The sequence below is a fragment of the Neoarius graeffei genome, chromosome 23, assembly GCF_027579695.1.
Source record: "Neoarius graeffei isolate fNeoGra1 chromosome 23, fNeoGra1.pri, whole genome shotgun sequence".
Classification (NCBI taxonomy): Eukaryota; Metazoa; Chordata; class Actinopteri; order Siluriformes; family Ariidae; genus Neoarius; species Neoarius graeffei.
Genome location: NC_083591.1, coordinates 44,409,818 through 44,425,803, shown reverse-complemented (window position 1 = coordinate 44,425,803; position 15,986 = coordinate 44,409,818). Strand labels below are relative to the sequence as shown.

The window sequence follows — 15,986 nt, the reverse complement described above, 5'->3', positions numbered from 1 at the left end:
ATATCACCTCCTGTAGCCACACTCACACATCAGTTACTCTGAAACAATTAGACCCTGGAAAAACTTGCTGCTGAAAGCACAAGTAATCACATGCTTCTGCTTTCGCTGGAAGCGCAGTTGGAATCAAATGTAGGACAGGGTATCTTGTTTAATCTGTGAAGATATCCGCCGTGAATCAGCATAATGTCACCACAGAGGCACGGATTAGTCTTTATCATAGCACAGTGCTCTTGAATTATTGTTTGTCTTTGGTGAGAAGCCATTGTCTATAACAAGTAGCTCTGAAAGTACAACCTCAGTTCCAATAAAGTTGGGACACTGTGTAAAACAAATAAAGAACACAATGTGAAGATTTGAAAATCATGGAAACCCTATATTTCATTGAAAATGGTACAAAGACAACATATCAAATGTTGAAACAGAGAAATTTTATTGCTTTTTGAAAAACATATGCTCATTTTGAATTTGATGTCAGCAACACATTTCAGAAAAGTTGGGACAGCAGCAATAAAAGACTGAAAAAGTTGTGTAAAGCTAAAGAAACTTAATTTGGTTAATTGGCAACATGATTGGGTATAAAAAGAGCACCCCAGAGAGGCGGAGTCTCTCAGAAGTAAAGATGGGGAGGGGTTTGCCGCTCTGTGAAAGACTGTGTGGGCAAACAGTGCAACAATTTTTAAGAATAACGTTCCTCAATGTAAAATTTCAAAGAATTTGGGGATCACATCATCTACGGTACATAATAATATGAAAAGATTCAGAGAATCTGGGGAAATCTCTGTATGCAAGAGACAAGGCTGAAAACTGACAGTGGATACCTGTAATCTTCAGGCCCTCAGGAGACACTGCATTAAAAGCAGACACGTGTCTGTAGTGGAAATCACTGTATGGGCTCAGGAACACTTCAGAAAACCATCATCTGTGAAAACAGTTCATTACTGAATCCACAAATGCAAGTTAAAACCAGATATAAACAATATCCAGAAATGCTTCCACCTTCTCTGGGCCTGAGCTCTTTTATGATGGACTGATGTGAAGTGGAAAATTGTCCCAAGGTCTGACAAATCAAAAGTAGAAATTCTTTTTAGAAATCATGGACACCACGTCCTCCAGACTAAAGAGGAGAGGGACCATCCACTTATCAGTGTACAGTTCGAGAGCCAGCATCTGTGATGGTATGAGGGTGCATTAGTGCACATGACATGGGTAGCTTGTACATCTGGGAAGGCATCATTAATGCTGAATGATATATATACACATTTCAGAGCAATATGCTGCCATCCAGACAAAATCTTTTTCAGGGAAGGCCTTCCTTCTTTCAGCAAGACGATGCCAAACCGCTTTCTGCACATAGTAAAACTGCATGGCTCCATAGTAAAAGAGTCCAGGTGCTAAACTGGCCTGCCTGCAGTCCAGACCTGCCTCCCATTTAAAACATTTGGAGCATTACGAAGTACAAAAAAGACAAAGGAGACCGCGAACTGTTGAGCAACTGAAATTGTAGATCAGGCAAGAATGGGACAACATTTTTCTCTTTCAAAATTACAGCACTTGGTCTCCTCAGTTACCAAACATTTACAGTGTTGTTAAAAGTAGAGGTGATTCAACACAGTGGTAAACATACCCCTCCAACTTTTTTGAAATCTGTTGCTGACATCAAATTCAAAATGAACATTTATTTTTTTCAAAAAACAAAATTTCTCAGTTTCAACATTTAACATGTTGTCTCTGTACTAGTTTCAATTAAATATAGGGTTTCCAAGATTTGCAAATTATCGCATTGTTTGTTTTTATTTACAGTTTACACAGCGTCCCGACTTTTTAGGAATTGGGGTTGTAGCTTTGAAAGTTTACATCACATCAGTACTCTTGTTCTAATATGTTCTCGTTTCTATAGTAACGGCTAATTCACAGGGACTTGTATGGCAGGCACATAACGTTCAACGTATTTGAAAATGTAAAAATGTAACTATTGGTATGGTGAAGCAGCTTTTAAAATATTTTATTCAACATTTCTGGAAGGAGTCTCCAGTGTCGGTACTTTGTAACAGCCAGAATTACGAAACTGTCCCTTTTTTCTGTGCTGTCCTTTTCTTTGAGGACATTGCGGTTTCCAGTTTCTCTGTAACATAAGTTGTGTGACGGGTCAATTGTTATGGCTGTTCTAACGTGTGATAACCGGAATTAGCCAGTTTCACGGACATCCTACAACATTAAACATAACTATAAATGGATAAAACAGTACAACACTTCACACTGAGTGAGTGCAGTCTGCAAAATTGAGCAGTTCTTTGGGACCGTGTCTCTCTTGATCTCTCTTAAGTGCTTGATCTCCAGCACATGCAGTATGCGCAGCTTTGAGATGCACAGATGAATGAAATACATGCTTTTACTGTCCTGTGTCCAGCCGAAACATCATTTCTTTTAGCTTTTTGTGGGAAAAGGATTTGCAACAGAAGAAGCAGACGATAATACATCTGTTTTAGCCATTGCACAGCAGCAGCATGGATACACATCTACTAGGGTCTTAACTTGGACATAGATAACTGCAGACGTTATGGATAAATACACACATGAGAACTTGTGCAAATCACAAATGCTGACTGCTGTGTGTGTGTGTGTGTGTGTGTGTGTGTGTGTGTGTGTGTGTGTGTGTGTGTGTGTGTGTGAGAGACCTATTTAAGGAATGTGCAGAAAGATAAAGGACATCGAATGTGAAAAAAGACTGGACTGCAGCAGTGCTTTTGTTACTGGCTTTATTTTAAATCCATGTAATTCCCATGACTAGTCTGCCTTAAAATGCAGTGATTAAACAATAATATTGTGACACACACTTTTGACCGGTAAGGACATGATCCAGCTTGCTCAGTTTGATCCAACCATGTTGCAGTGGCTCTTTAGACATAAATTTATTTTAAACACGGACATGTTTATTCAAATACCCAAATATCTAAAGCTGGATATAGCCGCGATCATTGTCAACAGTGTTTCGTAGAACAAAAACTACAAAAGCAACCATACAAATAAGAGTTCAGTAAAAGGAGAACATGATCATACACGTAGACAAACCACAAAAGACAATACTGGCTCCAAAAAATCTGGTCTGGTTCTGAAAGTGTGCTGTGTAATGAATTAATTCTTCTTATTGACACTATAGAAGTATATAATCCCCTCTGAAAATATTGGAACAGCAAGGCCAATTCTTGTTTTTTTTTTTTTTTTGCTATGCCCAGAAGACATTTGGATTTTACCGTAGATCAAAAGATGAATGAGACAAATTTCATTTCCTGATATTTACATCTCAATGTATTTAACAACATAGAACATGGCACCATTGGTAGACCACCCAATATGATGATCAAAAGTATTGGAATGATTTTGCTTGCTTGTTAGCAATATCTGCAAAGAGCATGTGACCCACTGACATCATTGATGCTCGATTGGGTTAAGGTCTTGTGACTGACATGGCCAGTCTAAAACCTTCCGCTGTTTTCCCCCCTGAGACGGTCTTGTTGTGTCGGCAGTGTGTTTTGGGTCATTGTCTCGCTGAATGATGACGTTCCACCAAATTGGATCGGATGCATTTCTCTGTAAATTGCCAGACAGAATGTTTCTGTAGGCTTCAGAATTCATTCTGCTGCTACCATCCTGAGTTACATCAATAAAGATGACCAAGTCTGTTCCAGAAGCAGCCATGCAAGCCCAAGCCATGACACTACCTCCAACATGCTTGACCAATAAGGAGATATGTTTTTGATGAAAAGCAGATCCTTACTTTCTCCACATGTTGGCCTTTCCATAACTTTGGTCAAGGTTAATCTTGATTCCAAAACTTTTGTAGGACATCTCTCTATTTCTCTGTGAATTCCAATCTGGCCTTCAGATTCTTTTGGCTGATGAGTGGTTTGCATCTTGTGCTATGGCCTCTATATTATAAGTTCTTCTCAAAGTGGATTGTGATACCTTCACCCCTGACCTTTCAAGGTTGTTGGTGATGTCACTGGCTGTTGTTTTTGGGTTTTTCTTCACAGCTGTCATGATGCTTCTGTCATCAACTGCTGGTGTTTTCCTCAGCCGACCTCTTTGATGTCTGATTGTTAGTATGATTGTCAGTGGTTTCTTTCTTTTTACAGGGCATTCCGTATTGTGTTATTGGTTTTACCCAATGCTTGTGCAATGGTTTTGATCCCCTCCCCTGTTTTCTCAGCTTCAAAATGGCTTGCTTTTCTCCCATAGACAGCTGTCTGGTCTTCATGTTGGTTTGTCTTTTTTTTTTAACAAAGAATGCAGTCTTCACAGTTGACACTTAGGACTCAGACCAATCTAACAGGTCCCATCTGGGCAACAAGAAATACCTGTCGGTCATATTTTCCAGTATTTATGATCACTTGAAAAACATGTGGCTTCAAACCAAAGGTGCTATTTTCTAATTCAACACATGCAGATGTAAATATCAGGGAATGAATGCTGCACTTCTTCTGATCTAGTGACTCCTCTTTTGATCTCAAACTCAAATGGTTTTACTGCATAGCAAAAACAAAAGAATTGGCCCTGCTGTCCCAATATTTTTGAATGTGACTGTGTATCGGGCTCATCAAGAAGACTTGTATCCTTGTCTATGAATTTCTAAGTCAGGCGGTCCCAAAGCTTGTGTTGGCTAAATCCCTTCAATCTAAATTATTTGAGACTTAGTAAGCTCACGGTACATTAAACCTTTCTGAATTAACTGGTGAAACCTGTCATTTTTCAGTTTGTGATGAATTTGATTTCTGATTAAAATTGTAACTTGCAAAAACCATGTATTTTTCAAATGAAATGTAACATGCCTTGTTTCATTTTTCTTTGTTGTTCAGCGGCTCTGCCGTTCGTGATCATGACCATCTTGTCCCAGCCATACCAGCGAGGCGTGTACTGTGATGACGAGAGCATTCGTTACCCGTACAAGACTGACACCATCTCACAAAGCATGATGGCTGCTGTCACAATCACCTGCTCCGTCGTCATTGTGAGTCTGTACTTGCCATCTTCACGGTCATATTACCAGAAATTACTCGTACTAAAGATAGTTGCAGCTTACAGAGGAGTGATTAATTAAAGGAAGCAATAGATGCTTTGTTAGGTATTTTGCTGCCATTGTTGGTGTCTGCTTATCCCCTTCAAAGGAAGACTCACTGTAAATCAACAAAGTTCTTCTACCTTACATTCCATGGCATTTAGCAGACGCTCTTATCCAGCACAACGTAGAACTAGTGCAAAAGTCAGGTACACACATTGCTGAACTTCTAGACAAGAAAGTTCTAGTCCCAACTGAACAAGTGACAGCAGTACTGAGTATAATATTTTGTTGAAGTACCACTACTCAAACAGCCAAGGAAACAAGCCCACCATATAACCTATAACTAACTGGAGAACTCAAACGGCTAACCTCCGGGTAGACAATACACAGCCTTGGTTGGTCTGGACCGAACGCAGTTACACAGTGGGCAGGGAAGAAGGGGATGGGTACAGCCTGAAGAGGTGAGTCTTCAGTCTGCACTTGAAGGTGGTCAGGGAGTCGGCAGTTCTGACCTCAATGAGAAAGTCATTCCACCAATGGGGAACCAGGACAGACCGCAGTCTTGAGTGGGCTGGGCAGGAGCAGAGAGGAGGAGGGGCCAGGCGACTAGTTTTCTAAACAGTCGCCTTTATCCCATGATATTTCCCATGATATGGAATTTCTTTCCGGATGGGAATAGTCTCTTCCAGGATGATCTCAACTCTTCCACAGATCACAAGCACACACTGAATGGTTTGAACTGAGCACCCAAATGAGGATGGGTTCACCCAAATGAGGATGGGTTCACCCAAATGAGGATGGGTTCCCTTTTGAGTCTGGTTCCTCTCGAGGTTTCTTCCTCATGTCGTCTGAGGGAGATTTTCGTCACCACAGGCTAGCTCGTTGAGGATAGATTAGGGATAAAATTAGCTCATGTTTAAAGCCTTTAATTTCTGTAAATCTGCTTTGCGACAATGTCTGTTGTTAAAAGCGCTGTACAAATGAATTTGACTTGACTTGAACTGTATGCTATAGCCTTCAGTCATCAGATTGCAACTAAACTGAACATGTATCGGAGATTTTGGAGTGACAGGTTGGACAACGCTGTCATCCGTCATCATCAAAACATCAGTTGAGGGAATATTTTTTTTGGAAGAATGGTGTTCAGCCCTCCAATACAAGTTGTCCAGATGGCTTGTTGTGGCTCAACACCTATTATGTCGTTGTTGTTGTTTTTCTCCTATTAATTTGTCATGCATCTGTATGTTCCTGAAACCATTTCAGATTATTGGTGTGTACGTGGTGGCACTGTCATAACGTCAATGAGCTGTCAGGTTAATTGGTGTGTCCAAAGTTATAATTGTGGTTTTTTTTTTCTGTTTGCCAGAGAGAGAGATCCTCCAAAACACTGATGCAATGTAGCTCCCATTTACCTTGAGTCACTGTCAGCCATGTTAGCATGAGGTATTTCATTAACTGTCTTATCAGTTTTGTTTTCATTTTTTTTCTCTTCCTGTACAGATTACCACCGGAGAAGCCTACCTGGTCTACAGCAAGCGCCTCTACTCAAACTCCGACTTCAACCAGTATGCTGCAGCGCTCTACAAAGTCGTGGGCACGTTCCTGTTTGGCGCCTGTGTGAGCCAGTCTCTCACAGAAATGGCCAAATTCACAATCGGGCGCCCACGGCCCAACTTCATGGCCGTGTGCGCGCCGGTCGTGTGCAAGGGTTACATGCTGCAAATTAACTGCACGGGAAGCCCAAGAAACGTCACTGAATCCAGGTACTGTGCCGAGAGACAGGAAAGCCAGGGCTGAAAGTCGCTTTGCTGTTGACCTCAATTCCTGTGTTTGTTTCTTTGTGGTGTCAGCTGTAGTTCTCACTTCCTGTTTCTTCTCTCTTGTGTGATTGGAGGATTTGACCTTTCTCAGAAGGGTTATTTTATTTTTTCTAAAGAAACCCTACTTTTTTTGTACCATAAATACACACTCAGGAGAGGAGCTTTCCTCAACCGTCTATATTTATGAACATTCTGTAGGCTACAATATGCATTTATGGTTAGCTCACCGGCCATAGGCGGCGGAATATTGCCATCACGTGGCGTCTGTCGTCCGGCCGTCCACAATTCACAAAAATCACTGCTCCTCCCGGAGTTTTCACTGGATTTTGATTGTTTTGTTTGGAAGATCTAATCAGTCTGTACAAGAGTTAGTCTTTTGGTTTTGTGATTTCTCATTAGCAAGTTGATAATTAGGCCGATTTAACAAACTTTCAGGAAAATCGCTACTCCTCACTGAGTGTTCAATGGATTTTGATTCTGCTTTTGTTTTTTCAAAGATCTAATTGGTCTGCACAATAGTTACTCCCTGGTTTTGTGATCGGTACGGCCGTGTGAGCTACTGCATCACTGACGTTCTGGTTATTCTATCCACGTTCACTAGATATGAGCAATCGTGCACTCTGATTGGCTACGACTAGGATATCAGCTCGTATACCGTGAGTAGAGAAAAACAAAATGGCGGAGCATTTTGCTGAACCCACCGAGGACAAAATAAAAACTACTCAAACACCCCACACACACAAAAGCAACAAAATATGGAATGAAAGTATTTGATGGTAAGAACATATCTTTTTTTTTTTTTTTTCCCCAAGAATTATCACATTTTTCACAAATTGCTGCTGTCATTTCATCGAGTTGTTTACATTCTAAGCAGAAATGATTTTGTCGGACGTTTTGTGTAAAGTTTTTATTTATCGAATTTTCAAAAAAATAAAAATGCTGTTTCTCAAAATCCAGTGAATGTGGATAGAATAAAAGAATTATTCCAGTCAGTCAATCGGTGCTGCGCGCCTCGTCTGCTATCAGCTCACGTACGACTCGTTCAATTTTGTGGAATAAGTGTTAAATAGATATACAGTATATAGATCTGCTGAAGTGTGAATAAAGGCAGCAGCTTGTTCCTGTGAAAAGCTTAAATGTACTTTTTGTAAATGTTATAGGTCGGTAAATTTATTTAATTTTTTTTATGAATTTGCTCAAATAATTTTGATAAATGGTGCAAACAATTTCACTTTCTTTCCCCTTGCTCCAGGTTGTCCTTCTACTCTGGCCATTCGTCCTTTGGGATGTACTGCATGCTGTTTTTGGCGGTGAGTCGACGCCGTCTCACCTTTCATTCATCATTGCAGCTATTCATGCAGACACAACTTCAGTGGAGAAAATGGATGCCCAAGTAGAACAACCCCCATACTTGGCAAAATTCACTTCCCATGCACCCAAAACCATCCCAGAACACTTTCCCTGATCATCCCTTTATCACAAACTGGTTCCCAGAAACAGGTGGTGAAGTTTTGCTTTGAGAATGTGATGCGCAAGTAATATTAGCCTGAATCAGCGATGTGTCTGAGATAACACTTGCACTTCAATTGGCATTCCTGTCCTGTTCAGACATGCTAGTAGTAACACTATAAAGTTCTCCACACCCACACAAGCCACTAGATGCTGACAGTTTGCAGCATTAAAGCTGGATCGCTTGAATGTTTTTGGTTCCCGAGTTCTCATAAACGTCCTCCAAGTTTCTCTTTCGCCAAAGAACTCGTGGCAAAATCAACGTGGCGGACTTTCCCAAAAAACAGGTTCGGGATTGATTTCCTGGAAAAATACAGTATGCAGGTTTTCGAGGCCATTTCTTCATTAATTGAGTGTTTTAATAACAATATTAGCACCTATATCTGGGATTATTATATGGCATGAGCTACTTCGGGTAAAATCGTGCACTCTGATTGGTTCCTTGGTGGGCAGAATTTTCCCATAATGCCCATTGGCGATTACAGACTTTCTTTCCAAGGTGCTGGCTTTCAATGTTGCAAAAAACAAACAAAACGACAAAAAAAGATGAATCAGAAATCAAAACAATCAAAAGACAAACAAGAATTGCCGAGTTATTCATGAAACAGGCAACGAAGAGCATTCAGAAACTGCTAACCGCTAATAGAAATTCAATTTTGAAACCGCTAGCCATTTATTCTGCATGCATGACTCAACTACGTTACAAATATGACGTGACTGAAAGCAGCGTTACGCCTCATTATAATGACCGTCTATTTTAATCTTGCGTAGGGTGACTATTCTTCACGGCTCTGGTCACCTAATTCCTGTATAACTACCTACACGTGGTGCACCTGTATTAGACAAACGTTATACCAGGGACCGAGTGAGGGACGGTATATTCCCTTTGGGTAGGTGGAGCTCATTAGCCTTGGTCGGCAGTTCACCTAGGGGAAGGAAAACCCTGATTCCAAACCTCTGATGCCTTGCAGCTATACCTGGTTCGGGAAAGGCTTCAGGAGACAACCTCGAGGAAAATCATCAGGTCGGTCCCACTTTGGGTCAGCCCACTGACCGTTGTATACTTGACCGCCCTGGAGGCTGATGACACGATAGATATGCATCTCCTACGAGTTCACTATTACGCCAATGCCTTTGGGGGACGCGAGTACGGAAGAGGGCAGCCTACTCACCCACGGGCAGGGGTTAGCAGCCCCTGACTGTGTTTTCTCTACCCACTATAGACCTTATTCAAACGACTATAGACATCAACCTGCGACCCACGCTAAGGCAGCGGAAACGCATCAATGACCAGCCACTGGCAAAGCCGCAAGGACCCAATGGCTCCGAAAAGCCCAAACGTGCCCGCAGAAATTTCATGAAGCAGATCAAACTAGCATCTTGGAATGTAAGAACGTTGTCAGATGCTACTACATCCAATCGCCAAGCTCCCAAGTGCAGATCTGCCCTGGTATCAGCTGAGCTTGAACGCCTCAATATAGATATTGCTTGTCTGAGTGAATGCCACATTCCAGAAGAAGGGGAATTCATCGATGGCTCCTACACTTTCATGCATTCTGGTAGAAGCCGTGACGAGGTTAAGCAAGAAGGTGTTGCAATAGCAGTGAAGAACCAACTATGCCTGCTCCTGGTCAGCTGGAAAGGGATCAATTTGCGCATAATGTGGATGCGCATCAAGCTAGACAAGACCTGTCACGCAACTATCATCAGTGTCTATGCCCCAACATTCAAGAGACCCTTCGAGGAAAGGACCCGCTTCTACGATCAACTTACTGACGTTCTCTCGGGGGGGGGGACTAGTAGTCCATAAGGCCATAATCTTATCAACACTTCTTTATGGCAGCGAGACCTGGACTACACTAGCCCGGCATATGCACTTGTTGGAGTGCTTCCACCAATGCTCACTGCGCCGAATCCTCAGGATCCGATGGTGGCAACATATCACAAATGCAGAAGTTCTAAAGAGAGCCCGTTGCAACTCCATCGAGGCAACCATAAGATCAAACTGTCTGCAATGGCTGGGCCATGTCTGCAGGATGGACAGCATCAGAATTCCAAAGCAGCTCTTGTTTGGGGAGCTAGCCCATGGAAAGCGTTCTCGGGGCAGACCCAAAAAGCGATGGAAAGACTGCGTGAAGGAAGACCTCGGCATTTGTAGCTTCCCAGAGGATTGGTACGATCTCTCTGCCGACAGCGACATCTGGCGGCAGCGGGTGCATCATGGCAAAACTGTGATCGATGTGAGACTTAAAGAACGAGCATTGGCGCGACGTGCCCGCCACAGGAATATGGCCTCCTATTGTCGCTAGTGACAAGGATGATGATGATTTTAACCTTGGAAATAAAAAAAAAGCCATATAATAAACTCCCTTATTAAAGCTAGACGGCCTTTCGATTTCATAAAATCAGTGAAATTTAGTTCCCTCTGAAATTCGGTCATTGTGATGTATGTTTATTTCTGTAATATCTCAAAAATATCCGGCCATTCTGTGGTATTTAATTTGAGGGGATTAAAGCAAATAATGTGCATGAAATCACTCGCTTTGCACAGTCGGGCAGACCGAGGAAGTCTGTGCGTGTATGCGCAGGTTTACCTTTGACCATGCACTGACGATTCCATCATTCTGTTGCTAAACGAACAGCTGATCACACCAAGCTGCTCGCTGACCACCAATATTTATTAGTTTGGTCCTGCGTTTCCTTTCCTTCGTATCTAACATAACGTCTTTTCTTCTCGCTTTCCGTTACTGTAGTCGGTCTTTCACGTTTCATTCGCACACTCACGGCCTCCATTTTTCTCTCCTGTTTCAAATTTGTATCCCACAATGCCTTGCGTGAACGGTGAAAGCCCACCACGTGATGCATGATGCATCTTGAATTGGGTCATGGTGAAGCAGGAAAAAATAGCGGAGAATTTAGGGCCACATGGATCTAAATTAATTAATTGTTGTTTTAAAAAAACGAATAAAATTTGGAAGTCTGCAATTTGAATTCAGTAGCTTTCGGTCCACTAAACAAAAATAATAGTGCTGGGGAAAATTCTTTTTATGACCTACACTTGAAATCTGAAAGGCAGTACAGATTTAACCTCGCTTGCTTGGTCTTTACGGGAAAATATCAAACCAAGGTCTTGACAGTACGGACCGAGCTGTCGGTCTGATGTTTTTCTGTAAAGACCTCGCGCTCACTGTGTTATTAATATGTCTGATATTTGGACTACGAATTTAAATGATTGGAAGATAAGAGTGTTTAATATAATATAATATCCAATCTCTTATTTTTTTTTTTCTTTCTCTCTCTAGTTATATGTGCAGGCACGCATGGCATTCAAATGGGCACGTCTTCTCCGACCCACAATTCAGTTCTTTTTGGTTGCATTTGCGATTTACGTCGGATACACACGTGTGTCTGATTACAAACACCACTGGAGTGATGTACTCGTGGGTCTCTTGCAGGGGGCACTGATCGCCATTCTCAATGTAAGTTTCAACTTTTCACTAACTGTGTATTCTATTCAAAATGTTTTTTTTTTTTTAACGTAACTGGACATGAAATGCTCTACAGGTGCGATACGTCTCGGATTTTTTCAAGGAACGTCTTCCACGTCAACAGCACCCCGAGCCGTCGGAGACGGACGACTCGGAGCGCAAGCCAAGCCTGCAGATCGTCGAGCAAGACAGGAATCACCATTGCAGCTTTTCTGGGACTGTATGAAAGACGTTCAAGCTTGAGGCTGGTGTGTTAGCACGCCGTTAGCACACCAACACCCAGAAAGTGTATATAAATATATATAACCACTGGACAGGCTGCAGTGCTGCTCACTATTTCCCACCCATCTGCATCCCAGAGGCATCAGTGCAGCTACTGTAGCCACTAAAGCTGAGTGGCACTGACTACAGACTTGCCTCCACACGTGGATAATCTCTCCTTTATATGCCTGTGTGTGTGTGTGTGTGTGTGTGTGTGTGTGTGTGTCATCATATAGTGTTCCTATATTTTGTCCTTTCTGTAGAGGGTCTGATATATTTATACTGTATGCTGATTTACATAAATCATATTTTAGGACTAAAGCACAAATCTTAAAACAATCCACTGATTTTTTTTTTTTTCAATTAAAAAAAAACAGCAAAAAAAAGGCTTAAATTGTATCAAAATGCAACAACTTCACGTGATTTGAAGACGGTTCCAAAGTCAAGCGTCAAGGTCGATCATGGGTCGGTCCGTTAAATTTCAAGAAGCCGTGCCACTGAAAACGTCTGATGTGTTACTCATCCACTATATTATGACGAGGAAAGTGAAGTTGACGTTTTTTTTAATCTACTTTTAAGATTTTTTTTTTTTTAAATGAAAATATATCCTGTGGTGGTTGATTGATTTATAGTTATGACCCTCCTGGTGAATGGCAGTAGTGTTTTATCTATAAAAAGCCTCCAACACATTCACGAGGTGGACTGCATAATGTGACTAATTTTTACGTTTATATATATTTAAAAAAAAAAGATTTATATGATATTGTCTAACTTCAGCAAATACCACTAGCTAACTATTGCATATTTGCAAGCTTATTACTTTTTTTTTTTTTCCTCTACTGCCTTTTTGTATTTTTTTAAATGTGAATTTAGGGACAAGAGGAGTTTTTAAAAATTTATATATATATATAATCTCATAAGTGATGGATATAATTTTTAAAAAGTCTAAAAAAAAAAGTGATACGATAAATAGGTTTAAGGTTGCACCATTTTTTGCTCGTTGCTCATTATCGGAACAGAGCGGTTTTCGGTAATCTTTGTCTGGATTAGCAAGGGTTTTGCGATGTTGCATTCATTTCTTGGATGAATGCTTTGGGAGTGGACCTCATGACAGATCTGACGTGTGTCTGGCACAGATCTCACACAGATCCTCAAAGCTTCAATTTTTGAAAAGCTGCCCAAGGCACGTGCTTAGGATTTGTCAGTGGTCATAGCATATTATGATTTTTATTTTTTTTAAATTCCCTTGTGGCAATGCTGAGTGTATGTGCAGAACATCTTTCTCATCTTGCCCTTAATCCAAAATGTCCTTTCTTTGGAATGAGATCTCCATCATTCTTGTGAACCACGTGTTGGGCTTTACCACATAATTGCAAGATTGGGTTTAAAAGCAGAGTCGGATTCACCTCTCCAAGCTTGTGTGAAACCATGGTGCAAAAACAACTGCTGTAAAACTAGTGTTCATGTTTTGTGCATTATATAAAACGTCTTCAGCGTTAGTTGCGTATCGTTTTGTCCTCCTACATGACTAATAATGAAATTACTCTTGCGTTTTTACGTACAGTATATTACTATCATATTGATCTGTTCCAGCTATAGAAATACGACTCCGTGTGAATTCATGTCCGCTTCGGATTAAGCACATTTACGCGTGCTAACAAACACTACGACAAGCTGTGCATTTCAGCAACATTGCTTAGGTTGCGAGATTTTTTAATTTTTTTTAACACGCTCTATATTTACCGAGCATGAAGTGACTTTTTTCCCCCTTTTTCTCCAACAAACAGAGCCTCTCTGTGTTCCTCTGGGGTAGCTGCTGAAAGCCAAAGGCCTGAAAATAGCGCAGGCCCCAGTGCAAGGGAGAGCTCCCTTACTGCAAAGCATCTTTTATTTTATTTGTGTACTAAATTGAATGTGGAACAGATTCAAAAGGCATAAACACATTCCTGCATTTTCACTCCGCTTCAGTTTGCAACAGCGCAAATACCTATATATATAAAATATTTTTCATCTACATTTTTATATTGCCTGTACAAGCGCTAACGTACTAATATGCACAGGTTTTTGGAATGTTTTCTAATCTCTTTTCTGAGACGGGAGTTGGGATTTTCTTCAAAATGTGAAAATGCCTCCAGAGCCAAGATCAAGATAAACCCCTAAACCTGACCAAATGTAATGTCGTCTAATGTACCTACCAATCTATCTGATCCCAAAGCTACATCTACAAAATATATAGTCATGGCACAGTTTAAGTTTAATCCTCTGGATACAGATTTACAGTTTTCTATCCACTAATTTCTAATTAGGCCTCTGAATTTGTGTTTGTGGATTTTTGAAGCTAAGTATCTGTAGCAGGTGAGTTTTACTGTTGTTCTGTCCAATACTGTTGTTCTGGCCTGCACACTGATTTTTCCCCAAAGTATTGCACACATCCAATATTTTTATATCTATGTATTTTAAAAAATTTTTATGTCTTTAACTACTGCAGATTTAATAAAAATCAATTACTCGTGTACTATCTTGGTGCTGACTTTATTTTACTACCGCGTTAGAGCAACTCATGTTAATCTTCATAACATTCACAACTCTGATTCATTTGAAATACTAACTGCTTCTTTCAGGGCTTTTCCCAGGAAAAATATCAGGGGCCTGGAGACGCATGCTCCCCCAGAAAATTTAAAATTAGAGACTTCAAATGGTGGCATCTAGGGCTGATTTAGGCACAATTCAACGTTATTAAATTTGTTGTTTTTACCTGGTCAAATACACAAGGGGTGAAATTAAAAGTGCAAGATTAGATTTGAAATGAGAACGCTTCATAGCACGCCTCTTCATTTTCCAATTCCAGGATGCCAGGAACAGAATTGAGGTCAAATCTTGCAACAGTGCCATCTAGTGACTAGCACCTAGAACATGGTTTTATGTATGATTGCGAATGACACCGTGAAACCCTTTTTCACTTCTGGGTTGAGTACCAGCATATTCTAGACCTATATATTACAATATCTTCCTATTTCTATAGTTAATACTCATTTTCAAAAGGGAATAGGAGATATTTAGGTGCGGAAGTACTCTGCATTGTTCAACTGATGTTATCGATTCCCCCCCCCCCCCCCCCCCCCCCCCCCCCCCCCCCGTGTGCAAGTGACTGTGGCGCTGATGCCGCAGAGCGCCACGTATCCACGATTGATATTCCTTTTTGACAGATATAAGCTGCTGATTTACTTGTGTTCAATCATGGGGTAGTGAGTACGCATTTAGCTCCATGGAGCGGTTATTGCACCTAGTGGTCAAATATTGTAACTGCAACAAGCACAACTATTCGAAGATTACTGGGGCAGGAATCATGCTGCCCCACACTTGCGCCTTTTCAACCAACAGGGATTGGGTTCAGGATTCTTTGAACTTTGGTCCCAGCTAGCGAACCAGCCTGTGTGTTCACAATTTTTGAGCAAAACCATTGTAATCAAGAATGTGCCATGAACAGAGGGTGCTGCACAATACACAACGGAAGTAAACAGTAGTAGCAGGACGACAGTGCATTGATTGATTGATTAATTTACCTCTGAGCTTTTGTTCTTTTCTTAGATGTTTTCATTCCATTTTATCTGAAGATGTATCCTTTTCCATTGCGTTCACCATTGCTGCACTCTGCTTCCTCTCCAAACTAATGACACGCCCACTGAGGTCATAGTACGCGCTGGAAAAACCAGTTATGTTTTGGTTCCCGCTGGGAACCAAGTTTACAGGTTCCAAACCAAATTATTTTTGGTTGAAATGCTCTGGAAGCAAAATCTGGTGTGGGAACCAGAATGGAATCAGTTCCTTGTTGGTGGAAAAGAGGTATCTGTG

At 41.0% G+C, this 15,986-nt stretch overlaps 1 protein-coding gene across 1 annotated transcript in view; it reads left to right on the top strand.

Moving 5' to 3' along the window:
* Positions 1 to 14,649, top strand: part of plpp2a (phospholipid phosphatase 2a) — a 104,077-nt gene extending 89,428 nt beyond the window's left edge. Inside the window, exons 2-6 of the mRNA XM_060906225.1 lie at positions 4,854 to 5,005; positions 6,557 to 6,819; positions 8,129 to 8,186; positions 11,688 to 11,864; positions 11,950 to 14,649. Of these exons, the coding sequence (XP_060762208.1) occupies positions 4,854 to 5,005; positions 6,557 to 6,819; positions 8,129 to 8,186; positions 11,688 to 11,864; positions 11,950 to 12,099 (800 nt within the window). The 3' untranslated portion in view covers positions 12,100 to 14,649. The remainder of the gene's footprint in view (positions 1 to 4,853; positions 5,006 to 6,556; positions 6,820 to 8,128; positions 8,187 to 11,687; positions 11,865 to 11,949) is intronic.
* The last annotated feature ends 1,337 nt before the right edge of the window (positions 14,650 to 15,986 follow it).